Source organism: Martes martes, assembly GCF_963455335.1.
Source record: "Martes martes genome assembly, chromosome: 16".
In the NCBI taxonomy this organism is placed as follows: domain Eukaryota; kingdom Metazoa; phylum Chordata; class Mammalia; order Carnivora; family Mustelidae; genus Martes; species Martes martes.
In genome coordinates, this window is record NC_137904.1 from 2,732,992 (window position 1) to 2,751,089 (window position 18,098).

At 60.4% G+C, this 18,098-nt stretch overlaps 1 protein-coding gene across 1 annotated transcript; it reads right to left on the reverse strand.

Annotated features, from left to right (window-relative positions):
• Positions 1-628: 628 nt before the first annotated feature.
• ALOX12B (arachidonate 12-lipoxygenase, 12R type) lies at positions 629-12,528 on the reverse strand. The gene is made up of 15 exons (XM_080826474.1): positions 12,058-12,528; positions 10,125-10,329; positions 7,396-7,477; positions 7,197-7,283; positions 6,957-7,079; positions 6,672-6,775; positions 6,176-6,348; positions 5,795-5,938; positions 4,441-4,644; positions 4,134-4,220; positions 3,669-3,838; positions 3,299-3,420; positions 1,383-1,483; positions 1,029-1,199; positions 629-850 (listed from the first exon to the last, which is right to left on the reverse strand). Exons 1-15 carry the CDS (start codon positions 12,202-12,204, stop codon positions 671-673), a joined length of 2,100 nt encoding a protein of 699 aa, XP_080682600.1. The 5' UTR covers positions 12,205-12,528; the 3' UTR covers positions 629-670.
• Between the last annotated feature and the right edge of the window lie 5,570 nt (positions 12,529-18,098).

Below are 18,098 nucleotides of genomic sequence, written 5' to 3' on the forward strand. Positions count from 1 at the left end.
GCTGTGGCGTAGGGTGTTACGGGTTCCTAGTAGGATATTATGGGTTCACAGTAGCTTAGGGCTGGCTGGGTTTCAAAGTGAGCATGGCTTGGGTGGTCTAGGTTCCTGGTAGGCTGGGTTCAGGGTGGTCTTTTGCCTGGGTAGACGGGTAGTTTGTGTTTCAAGTTGGACTGGTCTTGGGTGGTCTGGGTGCCTAGGTGGGCAGGGCTCAGGTGATGCTGGCCCATGGGTAGATTTTCTGGTGCACTGGGGTCCTGGGAGGTCTGGGTCCCGAGGCAGGGACACTTAAGATGAACCAGAATCGCTTGGGGTTGAAAGACAGGGCCCGGGGTGGCAGGGTGCAGGGTCCCAGGCTTCTCTCCTGCCGTCCCCAGGAGCACCTTGCCATCTCCCAGAACTTCAGGGCGGAGCCAGGGGTGGGGGTATCCCTGCCTTCCAGAGCCTCCTGGGCTGGATCTCACCGGACATCGGGGCAGACCTGGGCCTGGCACTGGGGCCCTGAGCCTACGTGGACCCCGCAGTGGTGAACGGCATGGTCCCAGACCGTACCCCTCTGCTTGCCCCCGGTAAATGGCCGGCGCATGGACAGACTCAGCACTGTGCCAAGTGATTTTTTTTTTTTTTTTTTGAAAACAGGCGCGGACAGGAGTGGTGAGGCAGGGGAGCGGTCCTAGATGGAAATGCTGTTCTCTATCAGCACCGGATCCAGGTAGTAGTAGGGGATGGGGAGCCCCTTGTTGCGCTGACGGATATTGTGCGAGATCTGGGCCAGGCGGCGCCGCAGGGTCTCCATGCTCCTCCGCGGGGCCTCCTCCACGAAGTGGATGTCGGGGAAGTGGCCCAGAGGCCGCTGCGGGCACGCAACCAGGCAGCTGCCGCCCACCAGCCCGGGCGCCTCCGCCTCGCCCCTGCCGCCGCCGCCGTTCTCTCCCTGCCTCCGCCCTGGACACCCCCTCGCCTGTGGTCGGGCGCCCCCCGCCCCCAGTCCTCTCCCCACTCCCGCCTGCACCCCGAGGCCCCCGGGGCACCTTGTCATCGGGCTCCCGGCTGAGTGTCCAGAGCACCAACAGGGTGATGCACGTGGTCTTCACGTCGGGCAACGTGTCCATGAAGGTCTCCAGAGTGGTCAGCCCCTTGGCCTGCATCGGTGGGTTCCTCATGGACGATGGGAAGTTGGGCATCCAGGCGGTGTACTCCAGCTGGACAGGGGCGGGGGGGGGGGATGGCAAAGGGGGGAGGGTTCTGGGTCAGACAGCACCCTCGGGACTCTGGGGTCTGAACTGAGCTAGGGACTGAAGCTGGGAGCTGGACGGAGGCCTGAGTCGGGCTGATGGCCGAGGCTGGGTTCGCGGGCTGGAGCTGGGGCTGGCGAGGACGGGTACCTGCCCTGTGTTGACAGCGGCGTGCTTGGCCGAGCAGGTGTAGATGACTATGGTGACGTATCTGATCAGCTCGGGCACCGTTCGCAGGCACTGAGGGAAGCCTGGGGGGCGGGGAAAGGCCCGGCAGCGTCAGCCCCGCCCCCGTCCTGGATGGCCGGCAGAGGGCGCCCACGAGCCGGACCGCCGCCACCGCCACTCCCCGCACCGTGTCCGGCCAACGCTCCTCGCCTCCTTTTCGGGGTCCTGAGCTCATTCTGCCTGCTTGGCCCTCCTGTGACCACAACCCCCATCCCCCAGCCTCCCACCCCCCTCCCCCACCCCATCCAGCCCACAGGTCTTGGGAGGCAGACCCAAATGGCCTTGGCCATGTCCTCCAGGGCTGCCCGAGGTGGAGGTGGGGCCCTGGGATCTTTCCTGCAGCTCCCTTAGTGGGGGCTCCCTGGTCCCAGGACTCGGGGGCGGGCGTACAAGGCTGTGGGGGAATCCCAGCTTTCTTGCCCTGAGCCAGCACAGTCCCTCATCCATACCCACCCCCCTCACTGCACACACACACACACACACACACACACACACATTCTTTTGAGCCTCTGCACTCACGCCAGGTGGATTTCTTCGTCCCACACTTAACCAAGCTGCTCACTTCTCCTTCCCATCGTCCCCAGGTTCCAGAAGCTTAACACCGTCAAACCGGACCCATTGTCTTCCTCCCCAAGCTCGTCCTTCCGGGCCCCCAGCTCACAGCATGACACATACCAGCCACCCAGTTCCACGCGGTTCCGATAGCCCCAAACCTAGGAGTGGTCCTTGGCCCCTCCCTCCAAACCCACCACGAAACCCCAACCAGTCACCAAATCCTGTCATCTCTCTCTCCCGGCCAGCTCCGGAACTCTCTCCCTTGCCACAACGGCCCCCCCTGGCCAGGCCCCTGTCACCCCCCTCTGGACACCACAGCAGCTTCCAGAACTGTCTCCGGACTCCCCAGTCTCAGGGACACATCTGCTTTCCTCGCGGACCTCCTCGACGGCGCCCTCTGGTGGTCAGGGTAATTCCAGCCTCCCTCACCAGGCCTGCCACCGGCCCCTGCTCTCGGCTTCAGCCTTAGCTTAGCCCCATAGAGTCTGGCCAACTTCCAGCCTCAGCTCAGATGCAGGGACTTCCCAGGCAGCAACCGCAGCTCCCTCTGCCCGCTCTGGCTTCCCATCAGAGCTCTTCAACCTCACCTCTAACACCTGCTGGCTAACCTCCCCACCCTGCAGCTCCTAGCCAGATGTTAGCCCGGATGTTAGGTCTCAGCTAGATCTTAGCATGCTGCTACCCTCCGCTCTCCACCCACCACCCTCCTCCAGCTGGGTTAGGTGCCTCCCCAAGTCTCTTAGTGCACCCCTACCCCACCCATCCCCCCACCCCGGACTGCAGCAGTCCTAAGACAGCATGATTGCCCGTCTACTGAGAGGACCAGCCCTGAGACTTGAGGGCAGACCCCTTCTCCTGTCTCATTCCCTTTGCCTCCCAGTACCCAGCATTTATCACATCATAGATGCTCACTAAATATTTGCGGAGCGGTGCCCAAGCGGCATGACCTCAGGATGCTCGGCGGCCGTCCTGGAACCCACCAGCTCCCCGGTTGCCAGCACGCTCTACCCTTTTCAGTTTGAGCTCACACCCCATTTCTCGTCCCACGAAGGGTTGTTTCCAGCGTGGGGGACTGGGAGCCCCCCAGATCCCCAGAGATGACCCTGACCCACAGCCCCTGAGCTCACACAGGGACCAATCGGCAGCCCTGTTTCCTTCCCCGAGAATTTGCCTCTCCAAGCTTTGGCTCCCTCGGCCCCCAGCAAGACATGTTCCACCACCAGCCGGAAGGGCCCACCCCTTAGCCCCAGGTCCGTGCAGGTGCCCAGCGCCCAGGCCCATACCTGAGCTCTCACGCCCTAGGAGGCACTCCTTAAATATCTCCTGCACCCAGGACTGCAATTCCGGGTCACCCGCCACAGCTGCGTCACACGGGTAATAGTAGGTGATGATCTCTGTCACGTACCTGACCAGGGGACAGGCCTCAGTTTGGATCCTCCCCTTCCCCGGCAGCGCTTTCCCCCGCCTTCCGCCCCAGGATGGCCCAGCCTCAGCCGCCCCAGACCTCCCCCGGCCTGCAATTGGGCACCTCCTGTGGGGCGCAGAGGTGGCCTCAGCCCCAAGCCAGGGTCCAGTCCTCAAAGCTGGCCCATGCCTGCTCCCACCCCCCAGGCCGTCCACCCTGCATGCCACAACCCGCCGGCCCGGCCTCACCTCTCCAGTGCGTCCCACACGGCCAGGGAGTCATCACGGTAGTAATACCCCGGCAGGTCCTGGACCCCGCGCTCCACGAAGTCATTGGGGAGGTAGAGGCTGTCGTAGGTTGTCTCTGACAGAGCCCGCACCATGACCTCAGCAAAGCCTTCCAGGCCCAGAGACATGCCCTGGGTGGGAGGAGGCAGCCGCTGAGGGCGGTGGGGTCCTGGCAAGGCCCCGACTCTGAGGATCACACCTGCCTCGCAGAGAGCCCACTGCGTTCTCCCACCGCCGGCCCCATGAACTCCCATGCTCCGGGCCAGCACCCCTCTGCACCCTCGTGGGCACAGCACCCACATCCCCCGGTCCCCACCCGCCGTTCCCCTCGTGATCCGAAGGCAAGTAGGAAATCTTGCTTGAAGTCTAATGGCAACACCCAGAATGGCAGCAAAGGTCTTGCTGGGGCGCGGGCAGAAGTCTTACTCTGGCAGAGAGCCCCCCCTCGTTGAGGAGGAGGGCCCGCCCGATGCTGTTGATCTGGATGGTGTACCGGGTGTGGGGGACCAGCAGCTGCAGGAGGGAGCAAGGAGAGAGGACCACAGTCAGCCCCAAAGGACCTCAGCATCATCCCCCCTCTTGTACAGCATCAAGACCCTATCACTTTGGGAAGTTCCCACTCCAAACCCTCTCTTGTGGGTGCCCAGCTGCCTCCCCAAGTCTACCAGGGGTCCCCCCTGAGTGCTGACCGAGCCAGGTGCCTTTCTGGGGGGGCCTGGGGCCCAGCCCGTACCTTGTAGAGGGGGTGGCACATGGGTAGCTGCCTTATCATGGCCAGGCAGAAGGCCTCTGCGATGAGGTGCGTCTCCAGCAGGTGGGAGATGGCCTCGTGGCAATAGAACTCCGCGTAGCGCACCCATGTCTTGGCCAGCAACCAGTCCCACTCAGAGTCACTGGGCAGGAAGATGGGACAGTCGGGTCCAGGGGTCTGGCTGAGCTACGGATGGGGAAGGAGGGAGAGTTAGGTGAGGGCACACACACACACACACACACACACACACAGACACGGCCCCCACTGCAGGAAGGAGGCAGAGAAGAGTCTGAACACACCAGGGCCCTTCCTCCCTTCTCACATTTGCTCTTGCTATCCCCTCTGCCTGTAGTCCCTTTCCTCTTCCCTCTCTCTACCTGGAAGCTCCCATTCATTCAAGAAGCAGCTCGCAAGTTGCCTCTTCTGAGAAGTTTTCCTTATTTCGATCCCGCAGCTGCCCTATTCAGCTGTACACGTTGTGCACTGCACAAGGGTACCAGCCCTCTGGGGCAAAGGGAGTAACTGAAATCCTGGCTACGCTGTTCCTCTAATGGGCCAGGAGCATCGAGGCTTGGCTGATCCCCCCACCCCAGAGAGATGCCTTTTGCTTTTTTTTTTTTTAAGATTTTATTTATTTATTCAACAGAGAGAGATCACAAGTAGGCAGAGAGGCAGGCAGAGAGAGAGGGGGAAGCAGGCTCGATCCCAGGACCTTGGGATCATGACCTGAGCCGAAGGCAGAGGCTTAACCCACTGAGCCACCCAGGCACCTCAAGATGCCTTTTTCTAATTTGGACATGACGCTGGTGGAGACCACTGGGAACATAGCACCTCAATCCCCTTTCCTGCCAGGCCACTCTCAAGACAGCGGCTAAGTCTGATTAGCTCAGTATTTCCAGCAGAGGTCTGGCCCACAGCAGGTGTTGGCTTAACAAGTAAATGAGGGAACGGACCCAAAGAGACTAGCGCAAGCAACCAAGCATGTTCCCATCTTGTCACCTCTGCACATGTATGCACAGAGTAGGCACGCTCTACACACCCCTGCATGCACCAAGGACAGCATCAGGGACCCAAGTTCACTCGTGGGCAGACAGGTGGACAGGGGCAGGACAAAGTTGTATGCACGTGGAGACAAGAAGGGACTCAGCCCGAGGCTTACACACGGAGGCACACACACAGATAGGAACATGCATAAACATATGTGTGTTCTCAGGTGCACACGCAGGGATCGAACACTCATGTAAATGGGCATCTGCCCACGTGTGCACGCACGCATGCGCACACACACTTGCATTGGCAACACGCTCACGGGGCCCCAGGCCTGCACCCCAGGCACCTGGATGGCGATGGGCATCATGTTCCCCTCCGAGCCCAAGTGCAGCAGGCAGAGGGGCGCGCAGTGATGCTGCTTCCTTCCGTTGAGCTCAATGGTGGGGATGCCTTCCAAGATGCGGTAGTCGGCCAGGTAAATGTTCCCCTTCTGCAAGGGAGCCGCAAGGGGGGGGGCAGGTAGGCACCAGCAGGGGGCACCTGCGAGCCCCGCCTTGGGTGCAGAGTGCCCTGGCCCCCCAGGTGCAGCGGTTGGCTAAGGACCCGAGCAGGGAATACAGCAGCTGGTGGGACTCTGGGGACAGCGACGGTGGGACTGGAGGGACGGGGACGCCCGGGGACGGAGGGAGGCGGGGAGGCCAGGGATCTCCAGCGGATCGGGCCTCACCTCCAGCTCCGCTTGCAGGCACGTTCCCTCGCCCAGGAACGGGGCCACCATGTCATCTGTGACGGGGAACTTGTCCGGGATCTGCGTGCAGCGGCGGAGCAGGCCTGGGTTGATGCCATTGAGGTACTGATACCCGAAGAAGCTGTCCTCTGTCCAGTGCTCGGCCACGTACTCTGGGTGGGGGACCGTGAGGGCATCATGACGCGGCCGGGTGTCCCTGAGACCCGAGACAGAGGAAGACCACGGGCACCCGAGAAGCCCCCCCCCCCCCGCCCCGCCCCAGCCTCCCCTCGAGCCGCCGGCGGCACCCAGGGCGGCATCCTCCACGAAGCCGCCAGAGGGCGCGCCCGCCCAGCCGGCCACTCGGGCCTGGGGCTGGCTGCGCCTCCATCCCGCGGCCCCGACGGGGCGTCCCGCCTCTGGCCCGCGCCCGCAGCTCCCCCCGCCGGACACCGCAGGCTCCCCCGGGCTCGCTTCGCGTCCCCCCACCCCATACCGGAGATGAAAGACTTGTGGGCGGGGAAGATTTTCTTGATGTCCTTCAACCTCTTCCACGATTGCTTGCAGTCCACCAGGCCGCGGAGTTTGAAGCCCAGCGCCCTAGGGGACCCGGTTCGAGGGGGAGGCGCTCACACAGGCAGCCCTCCCTGCGTCCAGGGGTCTGGGGGCTCCCGGGCTCCCTAGGCCGTTGTGAGCTCTGGGGCTGCGGTGGAGGCCGAGGCGCACACTCCCCCCCCCCCCGCGCGCGCGCGCACACACACACACACCCGCGCACACTCACATGGGCCCCAGGCGGAAGAAGAAGGAGGCCGTCTTGATGAAGGAGTAGCGGAGGTTTGAGTTCAGGAACTTGGTGGCCTTAATGTTGATGAGAATCGGGAAGCCGGGGATATAACCATTCCACCTGTAGGAAGGAGTGCAGGGCTGGGCCGGGGCACCGGGTGTCCGGGACAGTGCAGGGAGCGGGCAGAGCCCAGGGGTCAACCATGGGAGGGGCCCCAGGGCAGCCTCAGGTCCTCACTCGGGCCGGTTGGGGTTTCTCCGGACAGGAGGGCGGTAACTGGGGATATGCACGTAGTTGGGCAGGCCCGGAACGAAGACCCTCCAGCTGCAAAGAAAAGGAAGTTGGTGAGGCCTGGTGCCCACGGCCAACCCAGGGACGGAAGGCCAAGCCATCACGGTCCCCTGGTCCCCCGCAGCCCCTGCCGCCCTCCGCTCACTGGTAGAAGTCCTGCTTGGCTCTGATCTCTTCCTGTCGATGCTCCAGAAGGATCGGGAGCGTGTCCTCTGCTCTTGTCTTTCCTGCCAGGAGACCAAGGAGGAGGTTCAAGATCTGACCTTGGCCCTGTCTGCCCCGGACCACTTAGCAAGGATCAGAATTCAGCTCCTGCCCTCTAGACTGGCTCTATCGGCCCACAGACAAGGACGGGGAAGGCTTAGCCTAGGCTGGGGAGGGAGGAAGGCTATGTCCTCCCAAAAACTCAGAAAGAGGGACCAGGGACCACCCTTCTCTCCCTGGCTCTGCCCCTGGATCCGGACTTGCTGCCGGGAGGAAGCGCCTCTTCTGGACCCACTAAAACAATAGTCAAGGTCAGTCACGTAGCACTTACTAGGCACTAGGCACTTTCCAAACACTCTCTCCTACATATATAAATATACATGTTTAGATTTTATTTATTTATTTGAGAGAGAGCACAGACGGAGAGGGAGAAGCAGACTCCCCACTGAGCAGGGAGCTGACGCGGGGCTCGATCCTAGGACCCTGAGATCGCGACCTGAGCCGAAGGCAGACGCTTCACATCGGAGCCACCCAGGAGGCCCGACTCTACTTATATTAATAACAATCCACACAGGAACAACCTTACCAGCAGGTGTTTGTTACAGGCCTGCAATCCTGTCTCCACAATTCCAAAACCCAGAAGACTATAGACACCAACCTTGTCTTTTTCACAAGTTGAGCACAAATTCCTTGGTCTGCAAAACCTGCTCTGAATTCACCGGAGGCTATACAGTCTCTACTGAACTCACTTGGCATAACTATCGGTGGTTTTTTTCTGCAGAAATATTCTAATATTTGGCAAGGGGGTGCCCTGGTGGATATATCATTTAATGTGTAGACTGTATAAATGGAAAAATATAGATATAGATGTATATATACATACATATTCTAAATGAGATCTGAATTTCTTTCTCTGAAGATTTATTTATGAGAGAGTATGCGTGGAGGGAGGGGCAGAAGGAGGGGGAGAATCCCAAGCAGACTTCCCGCTCAGCAGGGAGCCTGACCTGGGGCTCTACCCCAGGACCCCAACATCACAACCTGAGCTGAAACGGAGTCGGACACTCAACTGAGCCACCCATGTGCCCCTGAGATCTGAATTTCAAGACCACCCTGACCCCAAAAATTTCAGCTAAGGGACCATACCGTTGTGCTCGTTTTACGAGGAGAAAACAACCAATGTTACACAGAGAGAAAGTGTGAGCTGGGATTTGAACCAAGGCAGCCTGCTTGGGACCACTTACCGCCCCCCTAGCCACGAACCACACCAAGAGTTGTTAAGCCTTTTAAAATTCCTTTTAGAGGCTGTGTCCCTGGATTCTTGCATCAGCCCTATAAAGTAGACTCTGCTGTTAGACCCATTTTCCAGAGGAGAATACTGAGACTTAGAATCCAGCTAGTAAGTGGAGCTGAGAGCCACACCAGGGCTGTCTCTGTCCAGCGTCCTGGCTGGCGGCCCCGCTGCCGTGTGCCTATCACCGCAGCCCCGTCACCTTCCCTCGAGACCCCCTTCGCCACCTCTCCTTCCTGCATCTGCCGCACCTCATGTTGTGTCCCGGGTGAGCAGTGCCCCCTGGAGTTGTGCAACCCCCGGGACCCAACTGGGCTTCACCCCCTGGGTGGGGGCCAGACTCCTTCCAGGGCTGGGCCGTGACGCAAGCTTTCTGTCCCGCTGTTGCAAGCGGCCGCTCCACCCAGCGCCATTCCTGCACGGCACCTGGCCTCGTCCTACCCGTCCCCTGCTTCCCGGCCACTGGGCCACCGTGGGAAGATCCTGCATACCCCACCGCCGCCGGGTGCGGGGAGTCGGGGCAGCTCTCCCCTCGGTCTCCCCACCCTGCCCCAGGCCTGCCTCCCTCTGCCTCTGCCTCTTACCCCAGGTCAGGCCCTGTCTCCCTGCTCCCAGGGAAATGAGAGGTGGACCAGAGGGGTCAGCTGCCCGCCGGCCGGAACTCCAAGCCCCCTCCCCTCCCGGAGGGGCGGAGCCAAGGGGACCTAAGAGGACAAGCTTGCGGTCCCCTTGTAGCAGCCACCTCCTAGGAAGCTGAGCCAAGCCCACCAGACAAGGGCTGTGGCAGGGGTGGGCACGAGGAGCTGGGACTCCCTGTCCCTCTTCCAGGGAGCAAGCGAGTGTCGGAACACAGCCGCAGCCTTGACCGCGCTAGAGAACACCCCGCCGGTCTAGCATTAACAGGCCCTCCCCGGGGTTACTGGACGAAGGGGCCGGGAGCCGCAGTGAGTCCTGGGGGAGAAGTAAGGCGTCCGTCGGAGTGGCAGGGAGGGAGGCCTTGGGATGTTCCAATAGAACATCCCGTGCCCCGCTGGAGACCCTGTTGGCTCTGTTGAACTCCCAGGGCTTCGTAAGGGAACAGGCAGCAGGTGGGACGGTGACAAGGCATCGTGCTGTGACCAGTGGGAGTCAGGAGCAGGACGGCAGGGGAGCTAGCGGAGAGCACACTTGCCTTCGGCTAAGACCCAGGATCCTGAGATCCTGAGGGCTGCCCCGAGCCCCCCCATCTGTGTCCCCGCAGGGTACAGCCCCCAGCTGGGCCCTGGAGCACCAAGGACTGAGGGTGCTATGTGAGGGCGGCAGGTGGGGACAGGCCCAGCAGGTGACAGCCAGGAGGGAGCCAGGGGCCTGGTGGCAGGGGTGGGGTGCTGAGGGCTCACCTGTTGCCTCCCTGAGGGCCAGGGTCTCGTAGCCGTCCATCCACTGGTAGGCGGGGAAGTGGTAGACGCGGCCGTCGGGGGCTCCGATCTGCACGTAGTTGCAATACCAGGAGTTCTTGGGGAGGAAGGAGTAGCGCTCCTTGTGCAGGCGGATAATGACGAGCTCCCCCAGGTCCTGCTCGCAGCGGACAGTGTACTCGTCCACCTGGGCCGGGCACGGGGCTAGGTGAGTGACAGGATCCCCCCCGCCCAGCCCCTCAGCCAGGCTCTGCTCCTGCACTGGGGTTGATGCTCACCTCCCTGGGCAGCGGGGTGACCTGATCGTGGGGCTCCCCTCCCCCACTCCCACTGGGCTGTCAGCTGCTGGGCCCCTCGACCCAAGGCTGCAACACACCAGTCCCTCCGCCTCCATTCCCAGCCACCCGCCCCCTCTTCTGAGGCCACGGGACTCACGCAGCCCCCCAGGGGCTGGTCTACAAAGGGGTCTAAGTGGGGTCCAGGGCTCCCCCAGACCTCCTGCCATCTTAGAGTGGGCAGAGGTGGTCCAGCCAGCCTCGTCTTCTCCTACTTATCAGTGAAGACGTGGAGACGCAGACATGGCCATGCAGACAGAGTGACCTGCTCATTTCACGCAGCAGCAGGTGGCCGGACCTGACCCAGAATTAGGGCTGAGGGACCAGCAAAGGGCGCCTTCCATCGTGGAGAAGGCAGGCCCCACTGGACAGGCTGGTCGGATGCCATTTTAAATCACAAATAATCCAATGTGCTTTTAAGCCATTTATGATGCAACTGAACTTGGGAAGAGTAAGGATGGGAGGGAGAGGGATGAGGGAAAGGGACAGGCCATGGGCAGGAATGAGGGAAGGAGAAAGGATATGGGGAGGGATGAGGGAGGGGGAGAGGCCATGGGGAGGGATGAGGGAGGGGGAGAGGCCATGGGGAGGGATGAGGAAATGGAGAGAGATGAGGGAGCGGGAGAGGCCAAGGGCAAGAAAGGGAGGGAGAGGCTGAGAGATGAGGGATGTGGGTGAGTGATGAGAGAGGAAGAGAGAGGAGGGGAGAGAGGGCAGGGAGAGATGAGACATGAGCACAGAGGGGTGAGCAGTGACAGAGCAGGGATGAGGCTGGGTGGCCGGAAAGCAGGGACCCAGGGACCACTGGGAGCCAGATCTGGGGAGAGGGCATCCAAAGCTGCCCTTGGAGCCCCTGCTTGCAGAGCCCCCCCAGAGTGCCCCGTCACTCCCCGCCCCTGTCCTCCTCCTGCGCACACCTCCAGCCGTCCTCGTGCTCCCCGGACACACACACACGCACACACATTCTCACACACCACACACTCACTACACTCACACTCCACACGCTCACACACCACACACACTCCACACACCACACACTTACACACCACATTCACACTCCACACACTCACTACACTCACACTCCACACACTCACACCACACACACATTCTCACACACCACACTCACACTCCACACACATTCTCACACACCACACACTCACATACCACACACACATTCTCACACACCACACACTCACATACCACACTCATACTCCACACACTTACATGGCACACACTTATACTCCACACACAATTACCTCACTTTGACATTCAACACACTCACACAGCACACGCATAACACTCACACACACAGAGCACACACACTCTCACACACCACACACTCACACACCACACATACACACACAGCACACACACGCTCATACACCACACACATATTCACACTTCACCACACACACACACACACACATACATACCCACAAGTACTCACATGCCGCACATTCACGCAGCACACACATCACTCACATGCCACACACACACCACACGTTCACACGTACACACACAGACCACATACACACAGAGCACACTCATGTGTATACACACACACACATGCACTCACTCACCGCCCCAGTCGCAAAGTCTCTCCCGAAATGGTTCAGCAGCTGCTTGTGGCTCTCTCCTCGGGTCCCCACGATGGTCAGCGAGATGGAGTCCATCGTTCCCGACAAGAGGTCGGTACCCGTGGCCACCTTGACTTTGTAGGCGGCCATGGCTGCTCTTGAGGAAGCAGGAGGGACGGCTCAAGCGCAGACACCGAGGGGGGCCACACAGGGGGCGCCCAGGCCAGGCAGGGCAAGCCACACACAGGGAGACGTGGACGGGGCCAGCCTCCCGAGAGGGAGAGGTGAGGCAGGGACGTCTGGCCCAGGGGCAGCCCGGAGCCCGGAGAGGTGTTGCCCTTGGCGGCCGGGCGGGGAGCCGGGCAGGCTGGGGCGGGGCGAAGTCGGGCGGGCGGGCGAGCCGGTGTCTGGGCCGCCAGCCCTCCAGCAGCCGGCAGGGAGGACGGGCTGACAGGCTGCTGGGCTGGGTTCTGAGAGGGTGGATGGAACATGCCTCGGATGAAGGAGGCTGCAGGGTGGGGGAGCCAGTCCAGCCTGAGCCCGGGCCCCAGGGAAGTGGGGGGACAGGGCTGGGCGGGGCCCCCAGATCATTATCGGCCTAATAAGCGCCTTCCTTCTGCCCGCCCCCATGGACTGCAGCACTGGGCACCCCTGCTGAGCCGATCCAGGGGCAGCGGTCACCCCCCCATCGTGGGGGTGGCCCAGGGGGACGGGGCACAGCAGGATCTCTCTGTCCTGCTGGCCTGCTGCTGGGCCGTTCCTCTCTGGGCAATGGGACAGGCTGGTCCATCCTCCTGCCCCAGAGCCCAGAGCCCAGGGCCCTTGAGGGGAAGAGCAGTGGATGCTCCAGCTGAGCTCAGGGCCGCAGAGAGGCTCCAGGGAGAGGGGATCCGGGAGGGAGAGAGGGTGTCTGTTGCCTCCCGCAAGGCCTGGGTCCCCCGAGCCGAGGGACGGGGTGCACACGAGAGTGGATGACACTTGCAGTGAAGCTGGGGGCACGAGAAATAAGCCACGGGATGGACATATACTTTGTGGTCTAGTCCTAACAGAATTCTACCCAGCAATTAAAGAAAAAAAAAAAAAAAGGCCCAAACTGCGATGTGGACGATATGGACGAATGAAAGAACCCGGAAGGAAAGAAGTGCACGCTCTATCGTTCCATCGATTGGAAGTTCGAGAACAGACGAAACCAAGCAGCTCCTAGGAAAGCTCGGCAATGGCGACTGAGGAGCACCTGCGAGGGGGGGAGCCGCGTGGAGAGCTGGAACCTTCTGTGTCTTGATCTGGGTGGTACAGCAGGGAACTGATGCATTTTGTTCTATGCTATCCCTCAAGTTTACAAAGTACTCATCCTCGCCCCACCCCACGCCACCCCCAAAAAACAACGGAGCGAGGAAGAGGATGGGGGTCAAGGTTGGGCTCTAATAGAACTGGGTTTGTCCGGAACCAAATCATTCATTCCTTCCGGCCTGCATCCCCTGAGGAGGTGTCCGGGGAGCACACCTGTTTCAGGCACTGTTCTAGGCCCTGCAGATGCGGAGAACAAATGAAATCCTCGTAGAGCAGTAAGCTCTGGGGGAGCTTAGGGGGGAGAGAAGGAAACAATCTTTATGTTATGAGTTTGGACATTACACTCTGCAGAAAATCTGGAGCAGGAAGGGAGTTGGGATTGGGGGGGGGGGGCTCGTTTCCAGGAGCCACGAGGACTGGCCAGGGCCCCAGGGTAGAGCTGACTTTAGGAAGGTGTTGGGACTGGGGGTATATTAGGAGAGAGGGTGGGAGGTCTACTCTCAGGGACAGTGAGGGGAGAGTCACATTCCCGCCCACTCGGCTCGGAATTACCCTCTTTGCTTCTGCCTCCCAGGAGCAGCTCCCACCAACCAGGAAGCTCCAGCCCAGGTTCCCTCAGAGGTGTCACCCTTCTGTCACCATTGAGGGAAGGTCACACAATGCCCGGGGCCAAGTTAATGTCAAAGAGGGCTGGGATTCTGAGATGGAGAGAAGATTCCAGAAGGTTCCGGATTGGGTGAGGAATGGAGAGGAGGTTGCAATTCAGGTTGAGCTTAGGGACAGGGCTGTGATCAGAGGTAGGGACTGAAATGACCTTTTTAAGACCCAGACGTGCTCCTGTCACCCCCATGCTGTCCAACCCCAGCTGAGGCCTGGTGGCTGCTCCTTCTTCTGACCTTCCCGATAATGACGTCATCCATTCACGTAGCTCCCGTGGCCTGTCTCCTAGGTCTCATCCCAAAGCAAATCACCGCCCTTCCTCCTGGAGATTCCATTCTAGGAAGGAGGAAGACAATACAGATTACTAATGAAGTAAATAAAATATGTTGGTGATCGAGTACTGAGGAGAAGAAGGGAAGGAAATTATAAAGTATAACGGAGCAAAATTTAGATAGAGAGGGGTCAGGGAAGAGCCCTTCAACAAGGGGACTTTTGAATAAAGGCGTGAAGGAAGTGAGGTCAATCCCCTCGCAACCACAGGGCCTTTGCACATGCTGTCCCACTCTACCACTTGGACCGGGTTAAGTTTCCTCTTCCTTCTGATGTCAGCTTGATAAGGGCTTCATCAAGGAAGGCCGGATTTCACTATTAATGGCTCCCCGGCCCCGCAGCTAACATCTTTGACTGATGCCCGTCCTCCCCGCTGGATTAGACTGTCCTTCGTTTGGTTGGGCTTTCTCCCCACCTCCCGGCCCAGTACCCAGCACCTGGGAGACCTTGAAACGTGATTCTTAATTGGTAGGTGGGCTGGTGCGATGAGGGTGAGGAGGCCAGGGCTGAGAAGCACATCAGGGATGGGATTGGATTAGGGGGAGACTCAGAGAGGAGAGCTAGATTGGGGTAAGCACCAGGTGGGGTGAGGGTGGGGAAGAGGAACTGATTAAGGGGATGGAGACAGGATGGGGGAGAAGGCTGGGGATAGTCGTGCCTGTGTATGACTGTGGGTGACTGGCAGGGCTGTCTCATCCGTGTGGCACAGTGCTGCCCTGGGTTGAGGACCAGGAGCTGTTGGGCAGGTCAGGCCTGCCCTCCTGGGCTCCGCTCAGCCACCCAGATGACTCTTGGGGGATGCTAGGAGCCTGATGCTGCAAATTTGCATTATAAGATGCAAATTCCAAGCCAAGTTCTCCCAGCCTCGACCTTGCAGCCACTCCCCTTTCCTCGAGACTGTGCCCCCAGGGGGCTGCTAATCTTGGAGCAGGGCAGGGTGGCTTGGGGATTGAAGCTCAGGGGGTTGGGAAGCGGCATTTCGAGGCCCCTCTGGGACACAGAGTCCCTGGGGGAGGGGGGGGTGAGAGGCCCCTCCTGAACCTTGTAATCCAGTGGTAAAATCACATAGTGGGGTGTGGGGAGGAGGCAAGGCACCTGCAAGGTAAAGCGAGAGGGGAATTGGGGGGAGCAGGACAGGGAGCTGATGGTGTAGAAGTGTTTGGGTGTCACCCCAAATGGTAGGGATCTACCTCCATCCCCCAAAAGCTGCCTCCTCAAATCATAATCCACGATCAATAGGTCTCCCCCGCCGCCGGCCAATCCATTTGTCCCCCAAAAGCAAGAGCGCGGTGGCGCTGGGTTTGATCAGGACAAGGGTCTGGAGCGGGGATTCAGTCCCTGAAGGAAACGGACGGAGGTCAGGACGGTGGGGGGACGGGACACGAATGTGGCTGAGCACGTGGATGAGACTAGGCACGAGAATGAAGATGGGGCGCTCCCCACGTACGGCCCGAACGTGGATGCGTGCCTCTGGGTAGGTGCTCACTGGGCTGAAAAACTGGTTCTCCTGGACCAGGGCCGGACCGGGGAGCAGGGGAGGTCCCTGGGAAGGACGCGAGCTCGCTGGGTTGGCTCGCAAGGGCCACCCACACAGGAAGCTGAGTCCTCATGGCTGGGGCACCCCCTGCTTGCCCCACCCCAAGCCCTGCAAGGCGGGGAGCAACCCCTGGGGCCCCGCCCCCCAGGACAGAAAAAAATCAAATGGGGTCACTCTCCTGCTTAAAACTCACCGGCGCATCACACGGTGTTGCCCTTAGAATCGAATCCAAGGACGCAGCGTGGACGTCAGGACTGTGGGTGACCAACGTCCATCCACCCCTCTGTCACCCTATCCCAGCAACTCTGGCCCTCTGTTCCTTGAGCACGTGGTCTGTAACAGCACCGCACCCCCCCCCCCCGCACCTTCCCGCACCTCCCCACTGGGCTGTCTCTAGTGGTTTGCTCTGATCCCAGTCTCAGCTAGCCAGGCACCTGCCCCGCGAGTGGCTCTCCAGGACCACCAGACCTCAGTGTCACCCCACCCCCAGTCCTGCTAACACGGGCGCCCTGTTCCCAGCCCCACCTGCGGGCTCTGGAAGGATTCATTTGTTCCTGGGCTTGCTGTCTGTCTCCCGGGCTCCCCACCCAACAGGGAACGGCATCTAGGACACGGGAGGCTTGAGGCAAGTGTATCCTAGAGTGCCAGCACTGGAAGGGACTTTCCAGGTCTTCTTGTGCCTCCCGTTCATCTGCCACGTGGGGCCACTGAGGTTGAGGACTTGCTCAACACCAGCTGGGAGAAGAGGCTGGCGAGCTTCTCAAGGCCCGGGCGTAAGGGGCCGGACCATCCAGCCTCCGCCACAGTCCCGGCCACACAGGGGTGCCTCTGGCTAGGTCTTAGTCCTTTGATCTTGGTTTATTTTCTATTTTTTTTTTTTAGGTTTTATTTCCTTATTTGAGGGGAGGGGCAGAGGGAGATGGAGGAGCAGGCTCCCCAGGGAGCAGGGAGCGCCACACGGGGTTCAATCCCAGGACCCCAGGATCATTCCCTGAGCCAAAGGCAGACGCTTACCGCACTGAGCCACCCAGGCGCCCCACTTTGATTTGGTTCTAAGGTGCACAGAGTCTGGGGATTTGGCTAAATTCTCAGGTCGGAACCTGCAGGTGAGACATTCCCAGGCACCCCTGCTCCTGCAGCCTGGCACGGGGCTGCTCCTCCGGGGATCACAGGGGCAGGAGGTGGGAACCCCACCTGCGACATGGCCCCAGACTGTCCTTCTCCACCCCCAGCCCTCATCCCCTCTCCCCAGAGGCAGCCGGAGAAGGGGTTTGGCTGAACGGTGGTGGGGAGAGGATTCTTGGGCCTGAAGGCGACAGGGAAAGGGATCTGTAGGACCATGGCTGCTCTGGAGTTTGGGCACAGCGGGGGCCAAGGATGACCATTTTGGAGAGGAAGTTCGGTCCCTGGGTTCTCGTGGGGCTGACGTAGCTCGGCCAGCACCTCCCGTCATCCTCAACCCTGGCGTCCAAGGTCAAGGCAGCTGGAGGCTCCCCACTAAATGGGAGAACGAGCCAGGCAGTGGTCTGGCGCAGGGCCGGGAGACTCTGCAGCCTAGCAAAGCCCTCGCCCAGGGGACTCTCTGCATGGGTCACCAGTTATGGCAACAGAGAAGCCATGGGACGTATTCCCCTCCCACCAGCAATGGAGGGGTGGAGGAACCATTCCCGGGTCCCTGGCCGAAGACACAGCGACTCTGGCCAGAGAGAGGCCGTGACCAGGGTTGGTCAGGCACAGAATTTGACTCTGGAGGCAGAGGAGGTAAAGGGGCCGGATCCAAAGTCAGGGGAAACGGGACACAGGGAAGGGGTCATTGGGTGGCTGTGGACTGAGAAGGTACGCATGACTGAGCTGAGGGCCGCACAGATCTCTCTCTCTTTCTTTCTTTCTTTCTTCCTTTCTTTCTTTCTTTAAGATTTTATTTATTTATTTGAGAGAGAGGGGGAGAGAGAGAGCATGAGCCGGGGGGAGAGGCAGAGGGAGAGGGAGAAGCAGGTCTTCTGCCAAGCAAGGAGCCTGATGCGGGCCTCAGTCCTAGGATCCCAGCATCATGACCTGAGCCGAAGGCAGAGGCTTCACTGCCTGAGTCCTCCAGGCGCCCCAGGTCTCTATTTCTAAGGGCTTCAGAGCTGCAAGGGAGGACATCAGACGCCCCAGACTGCCATCTGCATTGGTAATCCTGCAACCACAAACCGTCCAAAATCAGTGGTGGGACCCACGGAAGTGT

What these genes read in the sequence shown, in the direction of transcription:
- ALOX12B (XM_080826474.1), bottom strand. Translation starts at nt 12,204, where the DNA reads ATGGCCGCCTACAAAGTCAAGGTGGCCACGGGTACCGACCTCTTGTCG. An exon ending in GGCCCTCAGGGAGGCAACAG is followed by an intron (nt 7,478 to 10,124) that starts GTGAGCCCTCAG and finishes GTCTCCTGGCAG; the next exon opens with GAAAGACAAGAGCAGAGGAC. An exon ending in TGATGCCCATCGCCATCCAG is followed by an intron (nt 4,645 to 5,794) that starts GTGCCTGGGGTG and finishes CCCCATCCGTAG; the next exon opens with CTCAGCCAGACCCCTGGACC.